The following is a 27,015-nucleotide window of genomic DNA, read 5'->3' as shown; positions in this document are numbered from 1 at the left end:
CGCCTCCGCGGCCACCGGGATGGCCCCCCTATTGAGTCCAGGGCCTTCCCGCTCAGAGAGGGGCCGAATCGCCAGTTGCAGTACTGGCCCTTTTCAGCCTCAGACCTCTATAATTGGAAACAACATAATCCCCCTTTCTCCAGGGATCCTGTTGCCTTAACTGGCCTAATTGAGTCCATCCTAGTGACTCACAGGCCGACTTGGGACGACTGTCAGCAGCTCCTGCAGACCCTCTTAACAGTAGAGGAGAAGCAGAGAGTTTTCCTGGAGGCCCGGAAGCAGGTTCTGGGCGACGATGGGAGGCCAACTCAACTCCCAAATATCATCGATGCAGTTTTTCCCTTGACCCGCCCAGACTGGGACTTCAATACACCTGAAGGTAGGGAGCATCTACGTCTCTATCGCCAGTTGCTCTTAGCGGGTCTCCGAGCGGCCGCCAGAAGGCCTACCAATTTGGCTCAGGTAAGGAATGTGATACAGGGAAAGGAAGAAACACCCGCTGCATTTTTAGAGAGGCTGAAGGAGGCTTATAGGATGTACACTCCGTATGATCCAGAAGACCCAGGGCAAGCACCAGGTGTCATCCTATCATTTATCTATCAGTCTAGCTCAGATATCAGAACCAAATTGCAGCGGCTGGAAGGTTTACAGGTGCTAGGTTTGCCAGACTTATTGAAGGATGCAGAGAAAGTGTTCAATAAGAGAGAAACTCCTGAGGAGCGTGAGGAAAGGAGATGGCAGAAACAAGAGGAAAGGGACAAGAAACAGCATAGGGAGATGAAAAAGGTTTTGGCCGCCGTTGTGTCTCAGGGACAGCGGAGAGAGGGAGATAGGTCGGGAGAGCGAAGGAGGCCACCCCTTGATAAAGACCAATGTGCTTACTGCAAGGAGAAGGGACACTGGGCCCGAGAGTGCCCCAAGAAGCCACAAGGACCCCGCCGGCCCAGGCCCAAGACTGTAGACCTCCTTAGTCTGGAAGACTAGGGGAGTCGAGGCCAGGAGCCCCCCCCCTGAGCCTAGGATAACCCTCAAGATCGGGGGGCAGCCCGTGACCTTCCTGGTTGATACTGGTGCCGAACATTCAGTCCTAACCCATGCCGGAGTGCCTCTTAGCCGGCATTCTGCACTGGTGCAGGGGGCAACTGGAAATAAGAGGTATTATTGGACTGCCGAGAGAAAAGTCCAACTGGCATCAGGGCAAGTAACTCACTCCTTTCTGCACATACCTGAATGCCCCCATCCGCTGTTAGGACGGGACCTATTAACCAAATTGAAGGCACAAATCTATTTTGATGAGAAGGGACCGAGGGTCACGGGTCCTAAAGGAGACCCTCTACAAATCCTCGCCCTCAGTTTAGAAGAAGAATACCGTTTGTTTGAACCAGAACCCCCGGAGAAATCACCTGAGGAACTACAGAACTGGCTGAGGGAGTTTCCTCAGGCCTGGGCAGAGACTGGAGGCTTGGGGCTGGCACACGATCAGCCACCGCTGGTGATCTCACTAAAGGCCTCCGCGACTCCCGTTTCAATTAGACAATACCCAATGTCACGGGAAGCTCATGAGGGGATCAAGCCCCATATTCGAAGGCTCCTGGACCAAGGGGTGCTAAAGCCCTGCCAGTCCCCTTGGAACACCCCTCTCTTGCCTGTTAAGAAACCGGGGACAGGGGACTACAGGCCGGTCCAGGACTTGAGAGAGGTCAATAAGCGGGTGGAGGACATACACCCCACGGTGCCCAACCCCTATAACCTTCTGAGCACCCTCCCACCGACCCACGTCTGGTACACTGTGCTAGACCTGAAGGATGCCTTCTTTTGTTTGAGACTGCACCCTCAAAGTCAAATGCTATTCGCTTTTGAATGGAGGGACCCAGAAAAAGGGCTTTCGGGACAGTTAACCTGGACCCGGCTCCCTCAAGGCTTCAAAAATAGCCCAACCCTCTTTGATGAGGCCCTACATGCAGATCTGGCCGGATTCCGGGTCGAACACCCAACCCTGACTCTGCTCCAGTACGTGGATGATCTACTCCTGGCGGCCAGGAGTCGAACCGAGTGCCTGGAGGGCACTCGAGCCTTATTGGCCAGACTTGGACAAAAGGGCTATAGAGCCTCAGCCAGAAAGGCTCAAATATGCCGAGACAAGGTTACCTACCTGGGCTACACCCTGAGCGGGGGGCAAAGATGGTTAACAAGAGAGAGGAAGGAGACGATAATCTCCATCCCTCCTCCTCGGAACCCCCGCCAAGTTCGAGAGCTCCTGGGTACGGCTGGGTACTGCCGCCTTTGGATTCCTGGCTTTGCCGAACTGGCAGCCCCATTGTACCCCCTCACTAAACCAGGGGCCATGTTCCAATGGGAAGAGAAGCATCAGAAAGCATTCCAACAGATCAAGAAGGCCTTACTCGAGGCCCCGGCTCTGGGTCTGCCAGATCTAACTAAGCCCTTTGAGCTGTTTGTGGATGAGAACTCAGGTTTTGCCAAAGGGGTACTGGTGCAAAGACTGGGACCTTGGAGGAGACCTGTAGCGTACTTGTCCAAGAAATTGGACCCGGTGGCTACAGGATGGCCATCATGCCTCCGCATGGTGGCAGCCATTGCCGTATTACTTAAGGATGCCGGGAAGCTGACTCTGGGACAGCCGTTGACTGTGCTGGCCTCCCATGCAGTGGAGGCCTTGGTCCGACAACCACCGGACAGATGGCTTTCTAATGCCAGAATGACTTACTATCAGGCCTTACTGCTGGACTCAGACCGGGTAAATTTTGGGCCGACAGTTTCCCTTAACCCTGCTACCTTGCTGCCACTGCCTAGCCCCTCCGAGGAACATGACTGCCTCCAGATTCTAGCCGAAGCACATGGTACCCGCCCTGATCTGACAGATCAGCCGCTTAAGAATCCAGACGCTGTCTGGTACACAGATGGGAGCAGTTTCCTGGAGGAGGGGAAACGCAGAGCCGGGGCAGCTATAACCACCGAATCGGAAGTGGTATGGGCATCGTCACTCCCGCCCGGGACATCGGCCCAGTGCGCAGAACTGATTGCGCTCACCCAAGCTCTCCGGATGGCAGAAGGTAAGAAGCTCACAGTTTATACTGACAGCAGATATGCCTTCGCCACTGCGCATGTCCACGGGGAAATCTACAGACGGAGAGGCCTGCTGACGTCCGCGGGTAAGGAAATCAAAAACAAAAAAGAGATCCTAGACCTCCTAAAGGCCCTGTTCCTCCCGCTCCAACTCAGTATTGTCCACTGCCCAGGGCATCAGAAGGATGACTCTGCGGTAGCCAGAGGGAATCGGCTGGCGGATCTGACTGCCCGAACAGTGGCTTCCCAGCCAGCAGGGAGCAGCCAGTTGATGGCCATACAAGAACCACAGCCTGAGAGAGACCCCGTGCCCTATAGCCCAGAAGACCATGAGCTAGCAAAGAAAATGGGGGCGGACTGGGAACAAGGAAGACAAGCATATATACTGGGAGACCGGATGGTCATGCCAAACTCCCATACCCGATACATGCTGAGATTCCTCCATGCACTGACCCATTTGAGCAAAAACAAGATGAAGACCCTATTGGACAGAGAAAACACCTGGGCAGTGCTGCTGAACCAGGATCAGGTACTCCAGCAGGTAACTTCTACCTGCCCAGCCTGTGCTCAAGTCAACACAGGAAAGGTTCATCTAAACAAGGGGGCCCGCCAAAGAGGTCATCGTCCTGGTGTTCATTGGGAAATAGACTTTACAGAAGTAAAACCCGGACTCTACGGGTACCGGTACCTCCTGGTCTTCGTGGACACTTTTTCTGGATGGATCGAGGCATTTCCAACCAAGAATGAGACGGCTAACGTGGCAACAAAGAAACTGTTGGAAGAAATCTTCCCCAGGTATGGGATGCCTCAAATATTGGGGTCGGATAACGGGCCTGCCTTCGTCTCTCAGGTAAGCCAGAGGGTGGCCAAACTATTGGGGGTTGATTGGAAACTCCATTGTGCATACCGTCCCCAGAGCTCAGGACAGGTAGAACGAGCTAATAGAACAATCAAGGAGACTTTAACCAAATTAACGCTTGCAACTGGCACTAGAGATTGGGTGCTCCTACTTCCCTTGGCTCTCTACCGAGCCCGAAATACTCCTGGCCCACACGGCCTAACCCCTTTTGAGATCATGTATGGGGCCCCACCTCCTGTTGTAGACTTTCTCCATCCTGATATTTCCTCCTTTGCTACCACCCCTACTTTAGAGGCACATCTTCAAGCCCTCCAACTGGTGCAGAGGGAGATCTGGAAGCCCCTGGCCAAGGCCTATCAGGAGCAGCTAGACAAGCCGGTGGTGCCCCACCCCTTCCAGATCGGGGACTCCGTTTGGGTCCGACGACACCAGACCAAGAATCTGGAACCACGGTGGAAGGGGCCCTACACTGTCTTGCTGACCACCCCCACTGCACTCAAGGTCGACGGGATTGCTGCATGGATCCACGCCTCGCATGTGAAGGCTGCCAGGGAACCCGACCCAGCAGGATCCAGAAAGCCAACATGGACAGTGCGCCGCACACGAAACCCCCTAAAAATAAGGTTGGCCCGCGGCTCCTCTTCCTCCCCCTCCTCTTAATCTCTGCCTACCCCCAGGGGACTAGGGCGGCAGAGAGCCCGCACCTAGTTAAGAGGCTCACTTGGCAGGTTATCTCACAAACTGGGGAGACGGTCTGGCAAACGGCCGCCCTTCACACCCCCTTCACATGGTGGCCTAACTTGCATCCAGATCTCTGCCAACTAGTAGCAGGGTCAGAGGACTGGGACATCCCCACCACTGACCCCATGAACCCCAGAGCACCAGACGTCTGTCAGGATGGTAAGGGAACTTGCAAATGTAGTGACGGGAGATATGGATGTGGTCACCCTGAAACCAGAGCAGCCCTGTCACAACTATCCTTTTACGTCTGCCCCCGGGATGGTAGGGACAGAAAGATGATTAGACAATGTGGGGGTTATGAAAGTTACTTCTGTAAAGCATGGGGATGTGAAACAACTGGTAATACCTATTGGGAGCCTTCATCCACTTGGGACCTCATTAGGGTAAAAAGAACTACCCAAAGAGAAAGCCACTCATGGCGTCCTCTTACTCAAGGACGTTGTTGGGGAACTGTCACGTCAGGAAGAGATAACACTTACTGGAAAGGGGGGGGCCCTGTGTAAATTTCACCTGCAACCCCCTGAATATATCTTTTACTCAGAAGGGAAGGGAGATAACACAAGACTGGATTAAAGGTAAAACATGGGGACTTAGACTTTACATGACGGGATGGGACCAGGGAGTCGTGTTTACGATTAGGCTTAAAATCACGGAGCCCTCCACCTCTATAGGTCCCAACCAGGTTCTCTCTGACCAAAAGCACCCCTCTTTACCCGCTCCGGCACCCCCGAGGGCTACCCCCCGACCCAATTCAGCCATTCGCCCAAGCACGGCTCCGAATGCTACTGTAACCCCAGTCACCCTCCAGCCACCCAGGCCCGGTACGGGAGACCGGCTATTGAATCTTATAGAGGGCGCTTACTCAGCCCTCAATGTTACCAACCCAAATCAGACTCAGGAATGCTGGTTATGCCTAGTCTCCACACCTCCCTATTATGAGGGGGTGGCCGTAGTTGGAAGCTTCACCAATTCTTCTTCACCCCCGTCAGGATGTGCCTCGACACCTCAGCATAAGCTCACAATCTCCGAGGTGTCAGGACAAGGACTATGTCTGGGGATAGTACCCTACACCCACCAACACCTGTGTAACCGCACCCAGGCACTTGTTCCAGGACCCCACTATCTCGTGGCTCCCAACGGAACTTATTGGGCCTGTAGCACTGGACTTACACCATGCCTCTCCTCCTCAATACTAGCCAACACGGCCGATTATTGTGTGCTCATAGAACTGTACCCCAAGATAGTCTACCATGCACCTGAAGATATCTATGCCCGATATGAAACAGGGGTCCCCCGTATAAAAAGAGAGCCAGTCTCGCTAACCCTGGCCCTGATATTAGGTGGATTAACTATGGGAGGAGTCGCCGCCGGAATAGGCACAGGTACCACTGCCCTCATGGAAACCAACCAGTTCAGACAACTCCAGGTTGCCATGCATACCGATATCCAGGCACTGGAGGAATCCGTGAGTGCCTTGGAAAAGTCACTCACCTCCCTGTCTGAAGTAGTTCTGCAGAACCGGAGGGGATTAGACCTCCTCTTCCTGCAGGAGGGGGGGTTATGTGCCGCCCTTAAAGAAGAATGTTGCTTCTATGCGGATCATACTGGGGTGGTGAGAGATAGCATGGCTAGATTAAGAAAAAGATTAGAACAAAGACAAAAACTCTTTGAAGAACAGCAGGGATGGTTTGAAGGATGGTTCAGAAGGTCCCCCTGGCTCACCACCCTCATCTCCACCCTTATGGGACCCCTTCTGATTTTATTGCTCCTTCTGACGCTCGGGCCCTGTATCCTAAACAGACTTGTCCAATTTATCAGGGAACGCGTTTCTACTATTCAGACCTTGGTATTGACCCAACAATACCAACGACTCAACCAGGTGGAAATGGAGTCACATCCCTATTCTTCCCCATGAATGGAGGATTCCATTCCCTGAGATAAGAAAATGGGGGAATGAAAGGCCCCAGCATACTTGCTTAGCCTAACGCCATTTTGAGCAAGGCCTGAAAAGTACGGGGAAAGTTCAGTTAGAGGACATGGGCACAGGAACAAACAGGGTATCTGCAGTCGGCCACCTGGCCCCAGAACAGGGAACTAAAAGGTCAGAAAAACAACTTGTACCCTAGATAAGAGCCAAGTCAGCAGGCGTGTGGAGCTCGGTGGAAAAACCACGAACTGTCCTGAGTTTGAACCTGGCCTCATACGAATCGTCCAATCAGAACCCTGTAAACTATGCTTCCTGCTTCTGTACCCGCCCTTCCGCTGCCCAACCCTATAAAAACCCTCCACTCCAGCCCGTCGGGGCGCCAGTCTCTTCAGCTTCTGGAGGGACTGTATCGCCCCGGGTACCCGTGTTCCTGAATAAAGCCTCTTGCTGTTTGCATCTGACTTGTGGTCTCGGTGTGATCTCTGGGCGAGGGTCTCTCCAGAGGGAAGACTCCAGTCGGGGGTCTTTCAATTATGGGTAAAAAAAAAAAAAAAAGAGGACACCAAGTTTGTAGAGGGTAGATTCTTGGAAGAATTAAGAGGAGGGGTTGAGGGTGAATATGATCAAAACATACTGTATGACATTCTGAAAGAATTAATTAAAACCGTTTAAAGGCTTACCCTAGGTTAACAAAGACAAGTGCCAGGCACCATCTGGCTCTTCTGAGGGTAGGACTCATCCTCAGACCTTTCCGACAAAGAGCTCAGGCAGTTTGTGGCTCCAGGTACTAAAGTCTAGATGAATGAGGCCTCTCAGGCAGCAAGAACTGTAGCTAGAGTTTTCCTGCCTGGCCCACAGTCAGGACAAATCTCTGACACCCGCCAGTCCCACAGCCGCTCAGACCCGACCAAGTAAACACAGAGACTTATATTGGTTACAAACTGTATGGCCGTGGCAGGCTTCTTGCTAACTGTTCTTACAGCTTAAATTAATCCATTTCCATTAATCTATACCTTGCCACATGGCTCGTGGCTTACCGGTACTTTACATCGTCCTTGTCCTGATGGCGGCTGGCAGTGTCTCCCCCACCCAGCTTCCTGTTCTCTCAATTTTCCTCTCTGTTAGTCCCGCCTATACTTCCTGCCTGGCCACTGCCAATCAGTGATTTATTCATTGACCAATCAGCAACACATTTGACATACAGACCATCCCACAGCAAAGAACACATTGGAGAAGACATGCCCCTAAGCTTCCTGTTTGGCCAGTCAGTCTGGGCTGCCCCCAGCTAGCTCTGCAGCTTGGTGCACACCTCTTATCCACATTTTTTCTGTGTGAATTTTCTCTTAGGTACTCACTGCTCTCTTACAGGCTGCCTGTTTCTCACATTTTTCTGAGTTTACTTCTGTCTCCCAAGAGGGAAGATTTTCAGTGTGTTTTGTTTACTGCTATTTCTCGGCACCCGGAGCAGTGCGTGGCCCATCGTAAGGCACACTGTTTGCCTGTTTAAGTAAAAAAAAAACCAAAACTGAATGGACAGTTTACCAGCACACACAGAATTGTTATTCTAGACATCACCATACCTACTCACTCCCAGGGGAGAAGAGCCCAGAGAGGAGAGGGAGCCCCGGGCAGCAGCAGTCCACCCTCCATGGCAGATGGCGAAGGCCATTAGAGGGAAACACAGATGGGAACAGCTGCAGGTCGCCAGTCTTGCACAGTCATTATTAGGTGTCTCTTCCCTCTGGGGGGCTGTGCTCAGTGTCCAGGGGACTGTGCTGAAGTGTCCTTGTATGGCCTCTTGGAGGCTACCCACAGGAAAGTCCCACTTTCCTTGTAGCCTCATTCAAAGGATGGCAATCTTGTTGTCTCATTGCCTTGGTGTTTTCCCCTTAGCCCCCTTACAAACCTGAATCAGTGGCCTCAGTGTATGGACAGAACATCTTTTGAAGGTTCACAGTTGTGTTTGATATACTGTTTCTGAATACGTGTACTCTGGACTCATTGGAAACAAGACTTCTGACAACTTCTGAGCCCTCGTAACCCCACATCGTTATTCACACAGCACCAGCGGGGGCGGCGGGAACAGGGTGGACAGAAGTGATCTGGAATTCCTTGGGTGGACGATGACAGCCCCGCTGCAGGCCTGTGCAGCCCATCAGTTGGCAGCTTTAGAGAGCAGCATTATGTTTCCCGTCACTCAAGGCAGGTGAGCCAAAGCCACGTCTCGCTGGCTGCCTCTGCAGCTGCAGCTGAGATCAGGTGGCCCCACCTGCCTTGCCTCGGCAGCTCAGGTTCTTGAAAGGCTGGTGACAGGGGCAATCATCTGTACTTGGCATAGCAAACCCAAACACACTCTGAAAGGCACAGCTGGGCCAAGCTCAGCAACTTTATTCATTAGGCAGTTAATCTCGAGGCTGTCAGCCTAGGCCACAAGGGCAGGCTCAGGCGGGGAAGCCGTGTTCGCAACAATTCAATCCTGCGCCGCAAAGACGACTGAGCCTGTGCTGTGTACAAAGAAGATGGCTGGCTAGGATGAAAAGGACAGGACGGCTCCTGCCCCAAAGAGCTCAAGTGCTAGCTGCTCTAGGAGCCCCAAGGGAGAAAATGAAGGACCGCTGAAGTTCAAGGTTGGGTGTGAGACTGTTCATTTAAACAGTCGGGACAAATAGGGCAAGTCCCAAAGCTTGGATAGAATTTCTTCCCCCTTCCTTTTTCTTTCTTCTGTGTAATTGATGGGAAAAAATATCTCCTTACCTTTATGGATGTCCTCCTCTGATTTCCCAGAACCTGTGAAAGTATTACCTTGGCAAAAGACACTTAGGAGCTGTGGCTCAGTTAAGGTTGTAGAGATTGCCCTGGTCCATGCTATGGGCCTGTATGGAATCAGAAGAGACCTTGTGGAGGGGAGACTGGAGGCCCACCTTAGAGACAGCGTGGAAGATGCTACACTACTAGCTTAAAGACAGAGGATGGGGTCCAAGCTGTGCAGCCTAGGCAGCCTTTAGAAGCCGGGGTAGGCAGGATAGCAGATACTTCCCATGAACCTTCAGGAGGGGCACAACCTGCTGATACCTGTGGACTCCTGACCTCCAGACCCATAAGGATGCAAGAGTGTTGCCAGACAAGCTAGTTCTGTGATGCTCTGCTACGGTAGCAATGGGGAACAAACATTGGCATGTTCTCTTCCCTTTTCTTTTCCTCTCCTTATCTGTCCCCTTGGTCCCTCCCTCCCCTCCTCCCTTCCCTCCTCACCATTCACCTGCATTTCCCTCTTTTTCCTCTCTTTCCCTTTTTCCTCTCAGTTGCAAAATTAATGCACATTCATTTTGTGAATTTCAAACAAAATGAAAAGGCACAAGTTACAGAAGAATTTCTCTCATGGTCCTGTTTTCCACCTTGATGAGAGCACAGTAGCCCAGAGTCAGCCACTTGAGTTCCCAGCTTGGCTCTGTCGCTTACTGACTACATGACGTTAGGCAAGAATTGGACCTTTCTTGTTTGTTCAATTTCAAAATAAGGGAATGGACATCTACTTCATAGGACTGCTATTTTATTAGTGTCTGGAAGAGTTTGTTGTAGAAAGCACTTGCTGAATGGCAGCTCTTAGGATCATTCTATGTCTTATTCTATTGTGTGCAAACACAGGCAGATCAACTTAGGCAAACAATACATATGGGCTTGTTTTTTTTACTAAGGTGATAAGGTATCATATGTACTGTTCTGCCAGAGTGAGTGAGTGAGTGAGAGAGAGAGAGAAAGAGAGAGAGAGAGAGAGAGAGAGAGAGAGAGAGAGAGAGAGAGAGAGAGAAACTCAGATTATCAAGGACTTTGATTGTTAGGTGAAGGAGGTGTGCTGGAATTTTCTAACCAAGAACTGAAGGATTAGAAGAATGAACATCACTCTTTAGTAGCCTACTGAGGCCACAGAGGCAGAGTGAGGCTGATGTGGAATGAAAGATGGGCAAGAATGCAATAGTAACTTGAGCTGAGAGAGTATCATGAGGGAAGAAGGTAGGGATGGGAGGGAGAGAGAGAGAGAAAGAGAGAGAGAGAGAGAGAGAGAGAGAGAGAGAGAGAGAGAGAGAGAGAGAGAGAGAGAGAGAGAATATGAATGAACCAGGGTCTCAGGGTCTCATGGAGTCCAGGCTGGCCTCAAATTTGCTGTATAGTCTGAACTGACTTGATCTTATGATCTTACTGCTTCCACTTCTCAAGTGCTGAGATTACAGGTATACATTCCCATGTCTCGTTTATATGATGCTGGGGACAGAATCCAGGGCTTTGTGCTAGCTGAATAAGCACTCTACCAAGTGAGCCATATCCCAGTCCACAACTGAATAATTTCCTGAACTACCGAGTAGACATGGTATGTAGGAAGTAGACACTGATAGGGCATACCATGGTACCTGGGTGCTGGCTAGTTTTTATGCTGTTTTGACACAAGCTGAGTCATCTGGGAAGCAGAAATCTCAATTGAGAAAATACCCCTACCTGATTGGCCTATGGGCAAGCCTGTAGTACTTTTTCTTCATTGATGATTGATGTGGGAGTGCCCAGCTCACAGTGGGTGGTGCCACTACTGGGCTGGTGGTCATGTGCTATGAGAAAGCAGGCAGAGCAAGCCTTGAAGAGTAAGCCAGTAAGTAGCACTCTTCCATGGCCTCTGAATCAGTGCCTGCCTCCAGGTTTCCACCCTGTCTGAGTTTCTGTCTTGGCTTCCCTCAAAGGACTATGACCCAGGATATGTAAGCCAAATAATCCCCTTCCTTACCAAGTTGCGTTCAGTCATGATGTTTTATCACTGCAATAAAACCCTTGACTAAGACACTCGGTTAGATTCTTAGGTGTCTTTCTTGACTTTTATTTTTGTCAGTGCTAATGTACAGTTAATCCAATACTATCAGTGAACATTGCTAAAAGCATTCAGAGTCTCTTATACTCTGTACATCACTCTTGTTCTCTAGGTAGTAATGGAAGCATCTTATCTTTGTAAAGGGCTCTTGGATTCCCTCATCTCCAGCCTGGGTTGTGTTTTCCAGTTGGAAACTTCTATTAAATACTTCATACTGTCCTGTGCCTATCTGTGCATTTCCACATTGCTCTGTATTTGCCTAATTATGTGTGCATCTCTTCCACTAAATTGTGAAGGCCTTGAGGGTAAAGCCTGGATCTTACCGATCTTGGTATTTGAAATGTCTATCCTATTGCTTGACCTTCTAAAACACACAGGGATGACATTTTGAATAAGCTTGGATAGAATGGGTAGGTCAGAAGGATCAGATTTAAAACATAGGTTGGGGCTCTGGTCAGAGGTCAGAGGTGCAGAGACAGAGTGTGGGTATCCTTCAAAGATGCAAAGCAATGATTCTAGCTAGAAGAGGATCCACCAGGGATCCTGACTTGGGAAAAGATTGAAGATATAAGGATTGAGGGACAGATACCAGTGTAGGCAACCAAGAAAGGGTTTTCAGAGAGGTGGTTGGGTACCCAGGCTGGTTACATTAGTAAAGAAACCAGCAGGTCTTGAAAAAGAGGGGGACAGGTCTGATGGTTATTCTTGTCAATTCAACTATATCTGGAATTAACTAAAACCCAGTGGCAGGGTACACCTTTGAGAGTTTTTTTTTCCTTAATTAAATCATTTGAAGTGGGAAGATTCACCTTTAATCCAGATCTTTTGAGGTGGGAAGATGCACCTTTAATCCAGATCTTTTGAGGTGGGAAGATCCACCTTTAATCTGGGCCACACTTTCTGCTGGCAGCCTATACAAAGGACGCGGAGGAAGGAAGCTCGCTCTCTTTGCCTGTTTGCTCTTGCTATCCCACTAGTAAGTCCATTCCTTCACTGGCATTAAAGCCTACTTCTTCAGAATTCCAGCACATACTGGAGACCCACTGAGACAGTCAGTCTTGTGGACCGAACAACTATGGGGTTCTTGGACTTTCCATTGGAAAACAGCCATTGTTGAACTAGCTGGACCATAGCCTGTAAGCCATCCTTATAAATCCCATATATATTCATTTTATAAGTTCTGTGCCTCTAGAGAATCCTGACTAATACGACGGGCAATAGAAGTCAAGGCTGTATGAAAGTCAGGTAGAGGAGGAGTGTGTTATTTCTTACATTATGACAGTGCTGGAAACAACTTTTTATTGTGGTGGTGGAGGCGAGCAGTGCTAGTGATTTCAGAGATATCAGTCCATCATGGTAGCAACGGTGAGCTAGAGCACAGCAGTTCACATCCTGTGGCCTGGAAGCTGAGGGAGAAAATGCCTGCATTAATGGACTTTTCTCCTTTATATTATCCAGGCTCCCAGTATGGTGACACCCACATTCAGGGAAGATCCTACCCCTTGGTTAATCTTCTCCAGAAGTACTCTCATGGATATACGAGAGGTGTGCTTTACTGATCTCTTAGGCACTTCTCAATTCAGTCAAGTTGGGAGTCAAGATTAACCATCCCACAGAGGAATGAAGACTAGTCTTTCTGTGGTATTTGGGAGATCATTCCTGAACTTTGTGAGCCGAGACAGCCAGGGGATAAGGGATAAAAGAGGGCTGGGTGGTGGGACTTTAAAAGCCTCTGTGACACAAGGTGCCTGGAAAGGAAAGAAAAGAAGGATGGAAAATAGTACGTGAGCAGGGGTGGCTTCACTGGACTGCAGGATGAGTGGGAGGGGCTGGCAGAGGCTGGGAAATGGAAGAGAGGGGATAAAGAGAAGGGTGGAAGCTCAGGGGAGGGGAAAGAGGTCAGCCTTTGTGAGGAAGAGTGCTTCCTCACCAGGTGGTCTCTGCTAATCTCCTGGGCACTTCCCTAGGGAGGGAAGGAACAGGCACAAGGTTGATAAAGTAGGAAGTAAAGCTGAGGCAGCCCTGCCCTGTCCCATTGGTGCAAGACGGTGGTATCAGCCACCCTGGGGACTTTAGGAAGGTACAAGGTACTCAAGTGGCCCCATTTGACTAGTGATTGTCTCTGGTAAGGACTTGCTTTTCTAGTCCTGTTGGCCAGGCTGAGGAAGAAAAGGCAGGAGGAGGTGAGAAGGTGTGATTTGAAGATAGCTGAGCTACAGCCAGGAAGAGGATAAGACAGGGAAAGCAAGGAGGGAATCCTCTTCTCTCCTCCTCCCAGCTTGAGTCTTCCCTTCCCTTTCCCTCTCTCCGCCTGCCCCAACTCTGTTTACCCTGTCCTGTCTCATCCGTGCTCATCAGGTATATTTGAGATAACCTCATCTGACCGTAATCCTGGATGAAATACTCTTGTCCAGGTCTCGGAGTCCTATGTGTAAAATCATACCCTCTTCACCATGTGTGAAATCATACCCTCTTTACCATGTGTAAAATCATACCATCTTCACCATGTGTGTGAAATCATACCCTCTTCACCATGTGTGAAATCATACCCTCTTCACCATGTGTGAAATCATCCCATCTTCACCATGTGTGAAATCATCCCATCTTGCTGACAGTTTAAGAGCTTTCAGAGTTCCCACTAACCAGACCTTGCTACGGCTTTACAGAGCAGCATCTAGCTATACTAAATGCTGTCTCATTCCTCCTGATTGGTTTGGAAGAGAATGAGTGCCTAAAAGAAAATACCTGTGGGCCCATTGTTTTCCGAGAGCCTCATGCAAATCTTCAAATGTATTGAAAGTCCTCTAAAAGCAGGTTCCAGGCATGCTCCATTTGTATGCCCTCACCCACGCATATGTCTGGAGGATTTTGAACTTGTGACTCTTTCTCAGTGGCTTCTGCTTCGCAGTGAACTGGCTGGAAGCACCGTCCTGGCAAAACACATATCTAGGGTTGTCAGTTTGGGAGGAGGAGGAGGAGAGCAATGGTCCTAGCGATGGGAAGGCTGTGGTCCTTTGTCCATTGCAGATAGCCTCCAGGTGCAGCTGTTTACTTTTTTGGAATTCATTATTGGGGCATGTGCTGGTCTTTGAGAAACCTACAGATATCCGCCTTGAAGATGTAAGTCTGGTCAGCAGATGGACCAGCACAAGTTGGCAAAACATACATGGGTATTTTCCCTGTGGAGGAGTTAGGTCATTGACTTTTGGTCATGAATGCTGTCCACAGCCATATCATCAGGGATGACAAATGTGCATGTGTGCCAAGAGGCACTCGGGCAGAAGCTCCACAACATTCTCTCTGCCCCAGTGCACTCTGATTCCCTGGTTCCCTCCCACTCTGCCTTTTATATCTTCTCCTTTTGTGCTCTTTAGTTGCTTCTAGTCAGGGGCTAGGTCATAAGTCTTAAAGTCAGGGCTATAGTTGGGAAATCTTTGCTTCTCAAGACTCTTCTAGAAGGCACAGGAAAAAAAGCATATCTGCTCAGTAGGCTGGTAGTCTGTCTTCCTAGGGTTCAAGACCCCACTTTCTTTACAGGACTCTTTGTTCTTCTTTCAAAGTCTTGCCTCCACCCCCATCTTACTATGTACTCCAGTGATCCCTCACCTAATGCCCAGATACCTAAGGGACTGAAAACATGCTTACCTATCATTTTGCCTATCTTCTTTTCTATTGATTTCTTGCATTTCACAGATGGGGCATATTTGATTTATCTGAGCAACACAATAAAAGCAGAAGCCAGTATTTGTTTATAAAGTCTTTATTGTCTGTACACTGCTATCCATGTTACCTTGGAGAAGGTGGGGGTCCAAGGATGCATGCAGGGAGAGCTCCTAATTCCCCAGTACTGTGTACCCAGGACCCCCTGGCAGGAGCTTGGAGAATGGGCCTCCTGTTGCAGAACAGGAGGCTGTCTTCCCTTCAGCCTCAGCCTGAACTATTTGTCACTTTGGATTATTCCCCTTACACCCCACACCAAGAGGCAGCACCATCAATTGCGAGGATTCCCAGTGAGCACTGTTGTGGCATGGAACACAAATACCATTTCCTCTCAGTTCCTGCTTTCACAGGGCCTGCCTGAATACATTTGTATTGTCTCCAAACCTGGCACTTTAAAACAAATGAAAAGGCCCCTGAATGACAAACACAACACATATAGTAGGAGGGCCATTTGCAGGGAAATGGTTGCAAGGAGAATCGGTACTTTATGAATATTCACTGAAGTGTAAACCTGCACATTGCTCATACGCTTTTCTGCATTCTAATTTGCCCATGAATGCAAATGAGTCCTGTTTAAAATAGAGAGGGGGAGAGCAGGCCCTTTGCAGAACACCTAATTGAAAGATGTTTGTACATCGTGTTTGATATTTAGTAAACAGAGAGACAAATCTGATCATTTTCTAAATGAGACCTCAGAAACAATAAAAAATAATGATCACAAAAACCTGGAGAGTTGGAAATGTGCAGAACTAAATGCTTCCTAAAAAGAGGGACATAATTACTCTGTCTCAGGGTGCAATTAGTGTCCTAATTATACGAAGGTGTATTTTGCTTATCTCCTCACTAAACCCTTTGTTGAAATTTAGTTGACTCCTGGAGGAGCCATCTGACAGAGGGGATGGGCCATGTACTCAGCATAGGCAATGGATAGTCCTGGGGGGGAGAGGGGCTAGATAGATGATACTTTGGGAAGTCCCTTCGTCTTTCTTCTAGACTGACAGATGGTTTCAGTCTGGGTTGGACCGCTGGCTGCTGCTTTCAATGCAAGAGTGTTACCTTTTTGGATTCATGAAAGCCACTCAATCAAAGATAAAAAGGCAGGCCAGTGTGGGAATCAATAAAATCTCTACTTTCAGCTGGAGTGTCTAATAGTAATTCTTCTCATGTCACTGCTTGGTTAAACAGTCATACTCCCGCTAAAAGCCCTACAAGACATAATAGATTCATGTGGCTTTGCTCTATTGTGTTGCATGTGGCCTGGAAAAGGGAAAAGGGGCTTCTGGTTTTTTCGAAGACACATGAGACACTGAGGCATTGTGTATCCAAGTGCATTCTCCCATTGTGAACCATCTCATTAGAGTTTTCCTTGAGTGGAGGTTTTCTCAACATATCTGATACATCCATTGCAAACTCTCCTTTGGAGACATTTTATACTGATCTTCAGTTACTCTGTTGCATACATTTAAAGGCTGTGTGTGTTTGTGTATGTGTGTTATTATTATTGGGAGGATCATAAAAATAAGTGGTTTTTTTTTTTTAATTTCAAAATGAACCAATTGCAAACGTTGAGATCGGTTACTGAGAAGTCAGTAGAGAATGCCACACATTTCAAGGCTGCAACAAGAGAGGACAAATGGCGTCACAGCAGAGTGGCAGGCAGGGACTTTGGTGATGGCTTCTCATAAACAAGTGGATTTGGAGCTGGGAGGCAGGTTCTGAAGGTGGTAAGGGACGGTGTGGTCAGGATCTGTGCGGGCTGTTGTCACTCTTTCTAGCATATGCCAGGACATGTAAATAGTCCCAAGGCCAGGAGCACTGAACCTCAGAGGGAGAGCATGCTTTTACTCTCAACCTTCCCTCCACCAGACTTAGAGAGAACAAAACAAAATCTCTCTCTCTCTCTCTCTCTCTCTCTCTCTCACACACACACACACACACACACACACACACACACACACACACCCTGGAGTATCTGTGAGGAGTGGCGTATTAACTGGATTCGGCTGGGCCACCATCCGCACACTTCCTTCTAGGGACTTTGAATGAATGAGAACTACAGGACTTGCTATTTCACCATCTGGGATGAGAAATAAGTGATGGAACAAGCCACACTGTGTTGACTATGCCAAGCAGATCCTTTGATTAGGAATGTCCCTTGTCAAGGCTTCTGCTGACGCTGCCTCCGCCGAGTTCTTTCCAGCCAAGGCCCTGTCCCACCCTTTGCTCCCTTGGAAGATTTGTCTGCTACTGTCATGTGGATCCAGAGCCCTATCTGGCATGTCAGGAGGGATTGCAGCAGACAGGAAAATATTGAGCGTCTTCCTCCTGGCTGACCCCTCACTCTCCTCCCCAGGAAAACCTCAGCAGATGTAGACAAGATTTTAATAGCTACATAAAGAGAAGTGCATGACAATCTCATTAGGGGAGTCATAATGGCCCGCCGGAGGATCTCAGAGAGGACAATATATCAACGTCTAGTTTGTTACGGCGTTCCTGACGATGGCCATTTGCCCCTTCTCATAATCGCCCATTCATCACCCAATTGCCCAGCTTCCAATAATGCTTCACCCTCACTGGCCTGGGCCTCCCTTTGAGGCCTTCTACAATTGTTGACACCACTCTTTAAGTGTGGCTAAATCAGGACCGGTAAGTGACAATCATAAAAAAGCAGTTAGTGGGCCACCCCACTGCTTGCTGTGATATGGCACATTAGAACTCTTTTCTTTCCCAGCAGTCCCAGGCCACACTTCATCCAAAACCCAACATCTGCAGGAGGTCAAGGCAGTGAGGCCCACGGGTAGCGGGGAGGGCTTTCCAACCATCTGCCAAGGAAGAAAGAAGAATCTAAATATTCCGAAGACCTTCCTTCTTCAAGTTATTAATCGTGGTTGAGAGTAAAAGAGTTATTAACGGTACCAGCCCATTGTCTTCCTTATGCCTCTCTGAGGACGATGGACATAATTAAAATCAAAGTCAAAGCTGAGTTCATTTTCCCCCCTTAGAGGCTTAAATGGCCTGGAGTGGTTTCCCACTCTTTTTTTTTTTTTGCCCCACTCGTACCAACCCTCCTGAGCTGTTGAAAAATTCAACATTCCTATAAACTACAGTACTTGGTAAAGGTCACACGCCAGTTAATCTGAACCCGAGGTCTGGAGCGCAGTGTGCAGTGGCTGTGGCAGTAGCTGTCCAGCCTGGTGATGTGGGGCCGGCCTGTGGAGAGCAGAGAGCTACACGAGGCAGGACACAGAGCTCTTTAAATATTGCCCAGCATTTCCTGGATCAGCATGATATTTAAAGATTTTTGTTCCACCTGCCTGCGAAATATAGAGTCCAGCCGAGAGGCAAGAAAATGAATATGGATTTCTTGCCCTTTCAGTGTATTCACTCCAGAAAATAGCCATTTCTTTTTTTCTTTTTTTTTTTTTTTTGCCGAACTGGGAACGGCAGGCTTCAGGCAGCCACGATTACAATCATGCATCATGAATGAAATGTGCCATTTTGGAGAAAATCAGCCACTCATTCCATTTCAAAACCCCACACAAATCAATAGTGCTAGCAGAGGTTTGGGGCCGAACTGGAGGTTGTACTGGAACTAAAGTACTTTCTCCACACACTTCTGGTACCCAGAGCAGCAGGCAAGGGTGGACCCTGTGCCTGGGGCTCAAACCAGAGGATGATCAGCCTACAGAAGCCGGGTGAATTCTCTACATGATGAGCAAGAGAGACGGTGTTGAGGGCTCCCACACTGGGCACGGTCACAGAACATGCTTCCTTGCTGGAGCTCTGCTTGGACTAGATTTTTCCTGAGCCTTGTTCTCAAAGGATTTACACAGTGTGCCTGGAGACAGGAGAGCATGCACTATCGATGCAAGCCCTTCCTTCATGTAGCTTTTAGATGTCAACAAGGGGGATAGAAACGTTACTGGATGATTGTAATACGGCATAAAAACGCACAACACTTGGGGGATAGTCAACCTTTTACTTCCCATTTTCTTATGGGAGAAATGAGGAATTTTAAACAGCTAAACCCTCAAGGGATTCTCCCATTCTGGGATAGTAAGCAATCTGTTGGGCAGTGAGATGAACAAACATTCTTGTCTCACCTTGTTCCCAGTGTTCGGTCCTTTTGTCCTAAAAAAACATCACAGCTCAGCTGCAGACACAGCCTCATGCTGATGAAATGTGAAGTCACAGCAGAGGTGCCAGATAAATGTTATGGACTTGAAGATATTTTGGCAGTTCAGAGTTCCTTGGGACTTTGGAGGAGAGAGAGATGGTTAAGAGCCCAGCCACTGCCAGATACACTTTTCTCTGCACTGTCTTAACCATTCCCCTGGCTCCCATTACTCACATATGGACAAGGCTCCTAAATCTGTATCTTTGGCTGAGACATTTCCCATGAGCCTCTCTCTTGGCCAATCTTACCCATCTTACATCTAAGCAAATGCAAGTAGCATTTGCTCCAAGAGATTTTGGTCTTTGTGCCAAGTTAGATCTCCTCTCAGACACTCTGGTGTATCCAGCTCTTTATCATCTCACTCATCACAGCCCTTCTTGCAAATACATGTTTAATCAATCTGTCTCCTAAGGTCCTCAAGGGAGATACCGTGTCTACTGAACTCACTGTTCCTTCTCTAGGTCCATTACAATGCTGGGAATTTATCTATATTAGTTTGTAATTTCTTATATAAATTATATAAGAACAGCTATCTTAATTCTTTTAGAGAATAAAGTTAACGAATATCTTCTGTTAATGCTTACATCCAAACCATTTCATCCTGTTTGGTTAATCCCAGAGTACGATGGAAACCATGCCAGTAAGCCATCATAATAATGGATTGTGGGGTCTTAGGTAGATTTTTTTGAGAATCAGAGGTTAAGGCAAGGTTTGGGTTTCAACATGTTATTTGAAGATATAACACAAATGAAGGAAGGAAAGAACCGGGAAAGGATGGGGAGCCAACTCCAGGTTATATGCCTCTGTGCTTGCTACTGCTGTATGTGGTACAAATTACAGATATTACTACTACCAACCAACTGACCGACCAACCAACCAACCAACCAACCAACTAACCATCTACCCACCCAGCCAACCAACCAACTACCCAACCAACAAAAACATAGCCAGTTGCTCAACTAATACACTGCTCAGCCATACAGAATGTTTCTGGATAGAAGTCATACAAATCATGCCACAGAATAGGTCTCAGAAGGGGAAGGGACAAGGATTTCCCTTACACTTCTATTTCCATGGGTAAAAATTAAATAACCTGGGGAGAGGACTTTCTTATATTATTATCTGGTGTGTGTGTGTGTGAGAGAGGGGGGGGGAGAGGGGAGGGGGAGAGGAAGGGGGAGGGAGACTGGCTAGCTAGTGAGTCTCTAGTATCCCTGCTCGCCATCTCTACTTCCCCAACTCTAGGATCGCAGGTATGTATACTCAGCTGAGATTTGTTATGTGAGTTCTGGGGACCATATTTCTCAAGCTTGCACATCAGGTACTTTCCAGCTGAGCCATCTTCTCAGCCCCTGTTTTATCTGCTTAAAAGCTGCTCAGGAAGTCCAAGCCCATGCCTATGAAGTGACTGCCTCCAAGTTGCACAGTTGCTATAAGTGACTATGGAGGAGACTATGCCTTTAAAAAACAAACCCTGCCTCCAGGTTGGTCCTTGATTAGAATCTGGGCACTTAAATTTTCAGAAGAGTTTTCTGAAATGTAAAATGGCTCATTATTTCTAACTGTTTTTGTGTAAGTGTGAGTAGTGTGGTTTATACTGGACCATTGATTCCCTTCTAGGAGTATAGAATTTTGATATGTGCTGGCAGGGAGGTACCTATCTGGCCAGTCCTCAGCAAAACCCTCTGTGACACTAAGTCTCTAGTGCACTTCTCTGGTAGATGACGGCGCTTCGCATGTGTAGTCACAACCTGTTACCGGGGGAGTTAACAGAGCCCCTTTGGAAGCTTGTGCCTGATTTCCAATGGATTTTGCACCAGTACTCTTTTCCTTTGATGTTTTTGTGGCGTGCTCTGTAGCTATAATAACTTACAGTTGTGAATTCTACTATATGCTGTAAGCACTCTAATGCCTTCTAGGACCCGGAGGACCCCTGGCATGGAGAGTATGTCTGACTGCAGGTGGAAGCACCAAGCTGGCCTCAGGAATCGGTTCAGCATGGTGGTGACTGTTGAAACAAGAGCTGAGGCCAAGGAGGGACAAAGACGTGTCAGATACATGTAGCAAAAAGATTCCAGATGGACTCTGGTTGCTACCAGCTGTGCAAACTGCTGGGTGAGTGAATGTCTCTATGGCTCAGCTTTTCCCCGGATAAAGCAGTAAATATGCTGTCTACATTGCAGCGTTGCAAAGATTGGTATAATATACGACTTTCTTTCAGCTGTTTATCTGGGGGAAAAGGCTTCTTTTCTTGCAATTAAAAACATTAAAATATAATTTCATCCTTCCCCCACTCTTTCTTCTTCCTCTAAACCCCTCCCATACCTCCTTCCTGTTCCCATCCCAGTTCATGGCCTCTTTTTAAATTATAATTGTTACATATGTATCTAACTACATAAATACAACCTGCTGAGTCTGGTGTTAGTTGTATGGATATGATTTCAGGAATGTCCACTTGGTGTTGGGTAGCCAGTTAGGGGGCTCATTCCTGGGAAGACAGATTGTTCTTCTCAGGTGTGTCTTAGGTACTTTGTCTAGGGGTGGGACACCATGCAGTTTTCCCCATCCATGCTAGCTTGTCTATTAGTGACATCATTGTTTAGGTCTTCTTAGGCAGCCATATTGTTGAGGATTCGTAGGCGTAGCTTTCCTGTCATTTCTAAGAGGCATGATCCTGTAGCAGACTTCCTGCTCTTGTGGTTCTTACAAGCTTTCCTCTTCTGTCACGTTCTCTGAGTCTTAGATAAAAGAGTTTTATTGTAGAGGTATCAACTGGGGCCAGCCACCCCACTGTCAGTTGCTCTCTACATTTTGACTAATTATGGTTTTCTGTGATGGACTTTATCTGTTCCAAGAGAAGCTTCTTGAATGAGGGTGAGAGCTACATATATTTGTGGGTATGAGGGTAATCATGTAGAATGCAGTTAGGAATTATATTGGTTTAGTAAAGTGTCAGTAGTGGCTTCTCCTTTGAGATCTGTGACCTCACTAGTCCCGGGTAGTTGGCTAGGCTTAAAGAACAGGCATGATTTCCCTCCTGCTGAGGGGGCTTTAAGTCAAATTAGACAGCTATTCATTACTGCCAAGACATGAATTCTACTAATACACCTGTAGGGCTGTCTTTCAATGCTAGTCACTGTTGTTGTTCACGGACATTGCAGCTGGGTAGGACTATTGACTGCTTCCTTCCCTTGGCAGCACAATGAAAGTACAATGAAAGCTAGTTCTCAGGGAAAAGGCTTTCAGGTCAAATCCAGTTTGAATCCTGAGTTCTATGTCCATAGGGCACTGTGTCTTCAGCAACAGGGGCTTACCTTCAACTTCTCAGGGACAACTAAGGGGAGCAGCAATAGCACGTATTATGTTGGAGGGAAACCCTGGGGAAAGGCTTCTTGCTCTCCTACCTTCAGGCTACAGTGGTTTCATGGAGTGGCAGGATGGCTGGAGAGAGTGGGGCTGCTGCTGTGAATGAAGATGGCCATAGTATGTGGGGAGGGAACCATTGTTTCAATGTATCCATTATTGGAAGGGGATGGCCTAGTAAGATGTTACCTGCTTTTAGGACATGCTATTGCAGTAGATCCTCATGGATATGGAAGTATTCCCAAAGGAGTTCCTTTGGAGTCCACCAGGTTACGGCCACTCAGATACTACACCTTGATAATAGCTGCTGCATGGCTTTTCCTTGGGAGTCTCTCTATTCACCCCAGATAGAGAGGTTAATAACAGACTTAAATAAAAACCAACAACAACGGTAGCAAAAAGATTCTTTTTCAAGTCCAGCTTGCTGAACCCATGAGTTTATTGAGCTTATTTTCAAAAGCATGGTAGAGGATGACTGATGGGATCATGGGTGATTTGGGGGTAGCTGCATCACTGAGAAGCTAACCCCAATATGGGAGTCACTCTTTTTCTTTCTTTTTTTGTTTTTTTATTAAGAAGTTTTCTGTTCATTTTACATACCAACCACAGGTGCCCCTCTGCTCCTTCCTTCTGCCCCCCAGCCTTTCCCCCCAGCTCACCCTCCATTCCCACCTCCTCCAAGGCAAGACCTCCCATGGGGAGTCAGCAGATCCTGGTACATTCAGTTGAGGCAGGTCCAAGCCCCTCTCCCTGACCAAGGCTGTGTAAGGTGTCCCACCATAGGCACTGGGCTCCAAAAAGCCCACTCATGCAGTAGGGACGGATCCTGATCCCACTGCCAGGGGCCCCTTAAGCAGGTCAAGCTAAACAACTGTCTCACTTATGCAGAGGGCCTAGTCCAGTCCCATGGAGGCTCCACAGCTACTGGTCCACAGTTCATGAGTTCCCACTAGTTTGGTTTGGTTGTCTCTGTACGTTTCCCCATCATGATCTTGATACCGCTTGCTCATAGAATCCCTCTTCTCTCTCTTTGACTGGACTCCTGGAGCTCAGCCTGGTGCTTGGCTGTGGATCTCTGCATCTGCTTCCATCAGTTACTGGATGGAGGCTCTATGATGACAGTTAGGGTATTCACCAGTCTGATTACTAAAGTAGGCCAGTTCAGGCACCCTCTCCACTATTGCTAGTAGTCTAAGGTGGGGGTCATTCTATGGATTACTGGGAACTTCCCTAGCACCTTGTTTCCTTCTGTTCACTTGATGTCTCCCTCTATCATGGTATCTCTTTCCTTGCTCTCCCACTCTGTCCCTGTTAGGGTCCTCCTTGTTAGCTAGCTTCTCTGGAACTGTGGGTTGTAGTTTGGTTATCCTTTGCTTTATATCTAGCTAGTATCCACTTATGAGTGAGTACATACCATGTTTGTCCTTCTGAGTCTGGGTTACCTTACTCAGGATGATATTTTCTAGTTCCATCCATTTGCCTTCAAATTTCATGATGTCATTGGTTTTTACTGCTGAGTAGTACTCCACTGTGTATAAGTGCCACATTTTTTTTTTATCCATTCTTCAGTTGAGGGGCATCTAGGTTCTTTCCAGGTTCTGGCTGTTACGAATAGTGCTGCTATAAACATAGTTGAGCTTGTGTCCTTGTGGTATAATTGAGCATTCCTTGGGTATATGCCCAAGAGTGATATCACTGGGTCTTGAGGTAGATTGCTTCCCAATTTTCTGAGAAACTGCCATACTGACTTCCAAAGTGACTGTACAAGTTTGCACTCCCACCAACATTGGAAGAGTGTTCCCTGTAGCTAGAGTTTTCCTGCCTGGCCCACGGTCAAGGCAAATCTCTCTCACCTGCCAGTCCCACAGCTGCTCAGACCCGACCAAGTAAACACAGAGACTTATATTGCTTACAAATTGTATGGCCGTGGCTGGCTTCTTGCTAACTTTTCTTACAGCTTAAATTAATCCATTTCTATTATTCTATACCTTGCCACATGGCTCGTGGCTTACTGGCATCTTCACATGCTGTTTGTCATCGTGGCGGCTGGCAGTGTCTCTCTGCCTTAGCCTTCCACTTCTCAGCTTTATTCTCCTCCTTGTCCCGCCTATACTTCCTGCCTAGCCACTGGCCAATCAGTGATTTATTTATTGACCAATCAGCAACACACTTGACATACAGATCATCCCACAGCACTTCCCCTTGCTCTGTATCCTCTCCAACATAAGCTGTCATCAGTGTTTTTGATAATAGCCATTCTGACAGGTGTAAGATGGTATCACAGAGGCATTTTGATTTGCATTTCCTTGAAGACTAAGGATGTTGAGCAATTCCTTAAAAGTCTTTCAGCCATTTGAGATTCTTCTGTTGAGAATTCTCTGTTTAGCTCTGTAGCCCATTTTTTAATTGGATTGTTCAGTATTTTGATGTCTAGTTTCTTGAATTCTTTATATATTTTGCAGATCAGCCCTCTGTCAGATGTGAGATTGGTGAAGATCTTTTCCCATTCTGCAGGCTGTCACTTTGTCTTATTTACCATGTCCTTTGCCCTACAAAAGCTTCTCAGTTTTAGGAGGTCCCATTTATTAATTTTGCTCTCAGTGTCTGTGCTACTGGTGTTATATTTAGGAAGTGGTCTCCTGTGCCAGTGTGTTCAAGACTACTTCCTATTTTCTCTTCTATCAAGTTCAGTGTAACTGGATTTATGTTGAGGTCTTTGATCCACTTGGACTTAAGTTTTGTGCATGGTGACAGATATGGATCTATTTGCAATCTTCTACATGTTGACATCCAGTTTTGCCAGCACCATTGTTGAAGATGCTTTCTTTTGTCCATTGTACAGTTTTGGCTTCTTTGTCAAAAAACCAGGTGTTCATAGTTGTGTGGATTAATATCAGGGTCTTCAATTTGATTCCATTGGTCCACATGTCGGTTTTTATGTCAATACCAAGCTCTTTTTATTACTAGAGCTCTATAGTAGAGCTTGAGGTCAGGGATGGTGATGCCTCCAGAGTTGGCTTTATTGTACAGGATTGTTTTAGCTATCCTGGGTTTTTCATTTTTTCATATGAAGTTGAGTATTGTTCTTTCCAGGTCTGTGAAGATTTGTGTTGGGATTTTGATGGGGATTGCATTGAATCTGTAGATTGCTTTTGGTAAGATTGCCATTTTCACTATGTTAATCCTACCTATCCATGAGCATGGGAGATTGTTTTCTAATATCTTCTTTGATTTCTTTCTTCAGAGACTTAAAGTTCTTGTCATACAGGTCTTTTGCTTGCTTAGTTAGTTACCCCAAGGTATTTTATATTATTTGTGGTTATTGTAAAGGGTGATGTTTCTCTCATTTCTTTTTCAGCCAGTTTATCATTTGTGTATAGGAGAGCTACTGATTTTTTTGTGTTACTCTTGTATCCTGCTACATTACTGAAGGTGCTTATCAGCTGTAGGAGTTCCCTGGTAGAGTCTCTGGGGTTACTCATGTATACTATCATATCATCTGCAAATAGTGAAAGTTGGACTTCTTCCTTTCCAATTTGTATCCCTTTGATCTCCTTTGGTTGTCTTATTGCTCTAGCTAGAACTTCAAGTACTATATTGAATAAATATGGGGAGAGCAGACAGCCTTGTTTTGTTCCTGATTTTAGTGGAATTGCTTTGAGTTTCTGTCCATTTAATTTGAGTTGGCTGTCAGCTTGCTGTAAATTGCTTTTATTATGTTTAGGTATGTTCCCTGTATTCCTGATCTCTCCAAGATCTTTCTCATGAAGGGGTGTTGGATTTTGTCCAAGGCTTTTTCAGCATCTAATGAAATGATCATGTGTTTTTTCATTCTGTTTGTTTATATGGTGTATTACATTCAAAGATTTTCGTATGTTGAATCATCCTTGCATCTCTGGGATGAAGCCTACTTGGTCATCATGGATAATTTTTTTGATGTATTCTTGGTTTTGGTTTGCCAGTATTTTATTGAGTATTTTTGCATCAATGTTCACGAGGGATAATGGTCTGTAATTCTCTTTCTTTGTGGCATCTTTGTGTGGTTTGGGTATCAGGGTAACTGTAGCCTCATAAAAGGAGTTTGGTAATATTCCTTCTGTTACTATTGTGTGGACCAATTTGAAGAGTATTGGTATTAATTCTTCTTTGAAAATCTGGTAGAATTCTGTGCTGAAACCATTTGGTCCTGTCTTGTTTTTTTTTTTTTTTTTTTTTTTTTTTTGGTTGGGAGACTTTTAATGACTGTTTCTATTTCCTTAGGAGTTATTGGTCTATTTAAATTGTTTATCTGG

The 27,015-nt window shown here is 47.1% G+C and overlaps 1 protein-coding gene across 1 annotated transcript; it reads left to right on the top strand.

The window, feature by feature from the left end:
- Positions 1-982: 982 nt before the first annotated feature.
- Positions 983-7,041, top strand: LOC128107118 (uncharacterized; the record flags this gene model as incomplete). The annotated part of the gene is made up of 2 exons (XM_052732633.1): positions 983-3,879; positions 4,236-7,041. Coding segments are annotated over 2 exons (3,849 nt in total), but the record flags the coding sequence as incomplete, so codon positions are not given.
- Between the last annotated feature and the right edge of the window lie 19,974 nt (positions 7,042-27,015).

Source organism: Peromyscus californicus, unplaced genomic scaffold (assembly GCF_007827085.1).
Source record: "Peromyscus californicus insignis strain IS unplaced genomic scaffold, ASM782708v3 Scaffold_12__1_contigs__length_115047231, whole genome shotgun sequence".
NCBI lineage: Eukaryota > Metazoa > Chordata > Mammalia > Rodentia > Cricetidae > Peromyscus > Peromyscus californicus.
This window is presented reverse-complemented; position numbering and strand designations above follow the sequence as displayed.